Source organism: Gigantopelta aegis, chromosome 15 (genome assembly GCF_016097555.1).
Source record: "Gigantopelta aegis isolate Gae_Host chromosome 15, Gae_host_genome, whole genome shotgun sequence".
NCBI lineage: Eukaryota > Metazoa > Mollusca > Gastropoda > Neomphalida > Peltospiridae > Gigantopelta > Gigantopelta aegis.
Genome location: NC_054713.1, coordinates 19,485,750 through 19,491,596, shown reverse-complemented (window position 1 = coordinate 19,491,596; position 5,847 = coordinate 19,485,750). Strand labels below are relative to the sequence as shown.

The 5,847-nt window shown below is 37.1% G+C and overlaps 1 protein-coding gene across 1 annotated transcript; it reads right to left on the bottom strand.

Moving 5' to 3' along the window:
- Positions 1–1,168: 1,168 nt before the first annotated feature.
- On the bottom strand, positions 1,169–4,055 carry LOC121390263 (transcriptional repressor CTCFL-like). Its single transcript, XM_041522045.1, has one exon. The coding sequence runs from the start codon at positions 3,624–3,626 to the stop codon at positions 1,347–1,349; it is 2,280 nt and encodes a 759-aa protein (XP_041377979.1). The 5' UTR covers positions 3,627–4,055; the 3' UTR covers positions 1,169–1,346.
- Positions 4,056–5,847: the final 1,792 nt, after the last annotated feature.

Here is a 5,847-nt window from a genome sequence, read left to right as displayed (position 1 = left end):
GATTTATTCAGGCATTCTGTGGGTCTGAAAATGGGCCCCTTTCCAAAAGAAAGTTGTACTGAAAATTCCCAATTTCTATGCTAAAAATGTCCAATATATAGAGGATATTTAATGGTTTTTTTGGTCAAATATGATTTATATCTCATCGAGTGAAGTTTTCAATCATATCTCACGAGTCGCGCAAGCACGAGTGTGGTATGATTGCAAACTTCACGAGATGAGATATAAATCATATTTGACAAAAAACATGAAATTTTCTATTTATTATATAACTTTTGGCAATTTACCTTTATTTTTAAAATGCCAGCAGCAACATTGAATATCACTAGCCATGGGAGTGGGGCTACCATAATATAGAAGCCCTGCACTATGTAGACCTTTAACTGAAGAATGTGATACCATTTAAAAATACATGTCAAATCTGAAATTATCTTTTAATAAGCTGAAATCTCTACTATATGTAAATACAGGTTATTTTTCAGCATTTCTATTCAAATTCAGTCAAATTGTGAAAATCTTATACAAGAGGGGAAAAAAAAAATATATATATATATATATATATGTATATATACATGTATATATATATATATATATATATATATATATATATATATATATATATATATATATATACACACACACACACACAAACTAATAAAAGCTTTTCCATCTTAAAGGGACAGACCCTAGGTTTTAAACACCAAGGCATAATTTTCACCTAGACTTTAGTTTCAACCCGTAACAGTGGACACCAATTTACAAACCTGTAACAAATTTGGATACAACAGAGTGAATCAAGAGTCTGTAACGTTGAAATACCCTTAAAAATAGAATAAAACGCGACTCCTTAACAGTTACTTCTCAGACACACGTGCGTTTTTAAAAATATTAAAAATGCATTTTGTGGTATTTGAAACACCAGGATAACCAGAAACACTTTGGTGATCAGAAACGGCTCTAATAGTGAAAAATATGCCTAAGTGTTTAAAAAAACTAGGGTATGTCCCTTTAAACTTACCCAGCCATACATACATTGTATACATCTAATAATTATCACACTTATAGTCCGTCTCACAGTGAACGCCTTTTTTTCAAGCTATGACACTTACTACAAGTCATTTATTTCTGAGCAGATTGTTTTCTAAATTGGACGCAAACTTTTAAAAAATAAATTCCCAAAACACTTTTATTTTTTCCTGTATCAAACAAAACTAAAATTATTTACAAAAGACTATAGATTTCAATTAAATGTCTACAATCTTACTGGCAAAATTATGAAAATTACAGGAAAACTATTTTGTCAAGTTTGGCAACTGTGTAAGAAGTGTTTCCAGATTAAAAGGCTACTATTCTGTTGATTTCTTTGCTTTCTTTCCTCTGGCTTTGCGTCCAGGTTTTCTGCCTTGATTAATGGCCGGAATACCACGAACAGGCTGACAGTTGTTCTTCTTTTCAGCGGCCTCCTGACCATGTTTTTTGTTCATATGCCAGTTCAACGCAGCCCGCTGTCGACAGGTGTAGTCGCAAAGATCACAGCTCAGTGGTTTTATATCCGAGTGAATGCGCATGTGCACCAGAAGATGCTTGTTTTCAAAGAAACTTTTATCACAACCATCCCAGGTGCAAGGAAATCTTCTAATGTTCAGGTGAACCGTATCAATATGTGATTTCACCTGCACTCTATTTCTGGCATTATATGTACAGCCTTCGAAGGTACAGTGGTGTTTTCTGACACCCATATGAACGTGTTTATAGTGGCTCAACATATTAGATATCGATTTGAACTTTACGCTGCAGCCGCTGAACTTGCAAGGGATACTGTGCAATGCATGTGTGAGCATGTGCTCGGTCAGGTTTGAATAAAACAGGCCACACATGTCGCAGAGTCGACCATGCGGTGTGCTCGAGATGGAATGGACTTTCCTCAAGTGTAGGTTCAGGTGCTTGAGATTTGCAAATGCAACACCACAAGTGTCGCAAAGACAGTCCGCATTGTTAGATCTGCGGCCAGATGAGGAGTAATGAACAGACTGTATGTGTTTCTTGAACTGATCAAGAGTCCTTGAAGAGCGCGAGCACCATGCACAGATAAAAGATTTTTCATCTGCGTGAGCAGATTGGACGTGTCTTAAAATGGCTTCCTTCGATTTTTCCATGTGTTCACAGCCAGAAAACAAACAGATAAGCAAATTGGATGGTGGTTCGGTTTTATGGCTATTTCTTTTATGTGAATTCAACTGTCGATCTGTCAGAAACTTCTCATCACAGTCTTCACAGCGGTATTCGTAATGAGTCATAATGTGAGATTTAGCATCATCCATATTCGAGTACACCTGCAAACAGTATGTGCATGAATATTCAGTGATGGTTGTGATCTTGACCTCTGGTTCTAGTTCATCAAGAGGCTTGCGTTCACAAGGGTAAATATAATCTTTTTCACAGTCACTATCTTCATCATCATCATCATCATCACTTTCCTCCTCTTCATTTTCGCCACTGGATGGTTGATAATCTTCATCATCCGATGTTTTGCTTTGTCTCCTCCTTTTTCTGGTTTTGCATTCATCATCATCATCATCTCTAAAGATGACATAATCCCCATCCAATGATTCATATCTAGCCAAATTGTTCAAGCTCTCTTCTTCTTTTTTAACCTCCATGTCTGATTCAGAAGAGTCTAATATTTCATCCTTAACACTCTTAGTCATCTCTTCATCAGAGTCTGGTTTCGGATCCGACTCTTCATGATTATTTAACAGCTCCGTCTTTTCTTCATCTTTCTCCACTACCAAATGTTCAGCTTCACTCTGGTTGTTAGTGTTAGTACTCTTATTGTATGGTACAATCTGTATGTCAGAAGGATTTTGCAATGTCTTGACAACCAGATGAAACTGGGGCAGAGTTTGGACCAAAGAAACTAGTCGTACATTTGGCACTGTTTTTAAACGTAACATAGGTTGTAAAGGTGGCACAGTTTGACGTGACACAGGATGCAAATGTATCACAGGCTGTGAATGTGATATGTGTTGCGAATGTGATACAAGCTGCAAATTTGACTGTGAATTTCGCACAATTTGCAAATGTATCACAGGCTGTGAATTTTCCACAGTCTTGAAATGTGCCACTGGCGTCAAATCTTTCACAGGCCGTGAATTTTCCACAGCCTTGAAATCTTGCACTGGGTATGAATTTCCAACAGCCTTGAAATGTGCCACAGGCTTCAAATCTTGCACTGGGTGTGAATTTTCCACATCCTTGAAATGTATTACATGCTTCAAATCTTGCACAGGGTGTAAATTTTCCACAGCCTTGAAATGTGCTACATGCTTCAAATCTTGCTCAGGGTGTGGATTTTCCACAGCCTTAAAATATGCCACAGGCTTCAAATCTTGCACTGGCTTCAAATTTTCCACAACCTTGAAATATGCCACAGGCTTCAAATCTTGCACAGGCTGTGAATTTTCCACATGCTTCAAATGTGCCACAGTCTGTGAATGTGTCACTGGCTGTGGATACGACATAGACTGCAAATGTTCCACAGCCGGTGAATTGTCCATAGTCTGCGGATGCAACATGGGTTGGAAAGGTGACGAGGTCTGTGAATGCAACATAGTTTCAGTTGTCATTGATGGTTGCAGATCATCACACTCAACAGTTTCAATTTTGACTTCAAGGCCACTCGTAGAATGTTTACCAATTCGACCAGAAATGATGTCACTTTTGTATGTCTGAAAAAATTAAAGAGTAAAAATTAGTCATGAATGTCTGGCATTTTGTATTCATTACCAAAACTATAATATGTACCCCTATCTTAAATATATGTCTACAGCCATAAATAAGATAAGATTGAAGGCAGGGAAGGCAGGGCCAATTTATCCTAGTAACACATGTAGCACATGCTACGTCCCTGCGCTTCAGTCGGCCTTGCAGTGACGTGTACATTTATTTTCCCCAGGTCATTTCCCTCTCTCCCCGAGGGGGTTGCAAAATATATATCCTGGGATGGGGCCCCGCTGTTATTTGTGCTACAGACCTCGCGGATCCTTAAACCAGCGCTGATTGAAGGGAGTGAGTAATAGCTGACCAACCGTAGGTGATGAGGAACCATTTAAGATATTACCTAGGAGTCACGTGAACAACTAACTTACGTCAGCAGCGATACGTCACCGTTATGACGTATCGCTTTACTTCGTTCTCGGCTTGTTCACATGTTAAGTGGCTAAAATTTACTCTCCTTGAAGTAAGTCTCAGGGGAGTAATTGGGAGCGAGAGAGATAGCTCCCCTTAAAAAGTGAGATAAATGTGAGATCGCTCATGGAATTTTCAAAAGCCAGCTGCAATACACAATTTTACATTGTAGCATATGTAGTGAAAGTTAGGTGACATTACCAAGCCTTGATTCGGTGATAATTTTAACATAGGCTATTTCCGCCCACTTGCACTATGTGAGTAGAATTACTAAAAATAATTGTTTATTACAATCATTACAAGACCTAGCAAGCTCGTAGTAACAACTTTGGGCGGGGGGGGGGGGGGGGGGGGGGGGGGGGCGGGGGCCGAGCACTGACGGATCGGGTACAAACTGTATCAGATTTTGGTTACAATGGCAAACATTAATATGTTAAAAATATATATATATATATATATATATATATATATATATATATATATATATATGTGAAAAAACCCCAGAAAACCAAAAAAAAGAGGGCTCACATGTTTTCTGGTAATGAGCTTGCAGGTAAATTAATAAGTAACCTAACGCATATTGATTGCATGTATTAAGACATTTGAATCAAGTGAAAAATACATTCATAAAAGGGTGCAAATTATTTAAAAGGAATTTAAAAACAACAAAGACCCTTAGTGTAAATTATAACATGTAATGCTGAAAGAAGTTAAATAATGTTCTGTCTTCATGGTAACATTGACAAAGACTGTAGATATAATAACGTTTTATCTCCATAATACAATGAAGCAAAATAATGCTTTTCCAACAATAGGATTTATTGAAATTTAATTTCCATTTATGCTATTAAGATATTCATTCTACAAGAAATAATAAGTTTAAGAAAAGATTTTGATATACAGTCACATGACTGATATTGTGAAAACTGATTGAAAAAAAAGAAGTTTTGTTTAACACCACTGGAGCACATTGATTAATTAATCATCGGCTATTGGATGTCTAAACCTGCTACATTTTTTCTAATGCAGCAAGGGATCTTTTATATGCACTTTCCAACAGACAGGAAAGCACATACCACGGTATTTGTCCAGTTGTGATGCACTGGTTGTAACGAGATAAAAACCAATCAGTTGAATGGATCTACCGAAGTGATTCGATCTTGCGACGCAAGCACCTCAAGCGAGCACTCAACCGATTGAGGTAAATCCAGCCACCAAAACTGATTGATCAATTATATAATCTTCAAAAAGAGTAGGGGAACTCTAATAAGAATTTACAATTGCCAAAATTGTAAGGTATATTAGCTGTGGGGAATGGTTATATGATAACAGTGAATTAATTGGGCAAACATTACAACCGGTAGTACAGTATTACAGTAGGTTTTATGACCACCAAAGATCTTGAAGGACAATTGGGGTCAGAAGTGAAATTTGAAAGTTGACGTTTTTTTTATAATAAGTAAATCGCAGATTCAAACAATAAAAATGACTGAAAAATAATAATAACAACTGTATGATCAACAGAATGAAAAATATTGACAGAAATAATATTCCACGGTGATTAATGGACCTTCCTGGAAATTGTTAAAATCGAGAATGACACCCCACGAACGTGTACGGGGCAAAACCGTCATGCATGTACAAACTATGGAATGTGTT

Excerpts from the sequence above, each read along its gene's own strand:
- LOC121390263 (XM_041522045.1), bottom strand. The coding sequence starts at position 3,626 with ATGACAACTGAAACTATGTTGCATTCACAGACCTCGTCACCTTTCCAA.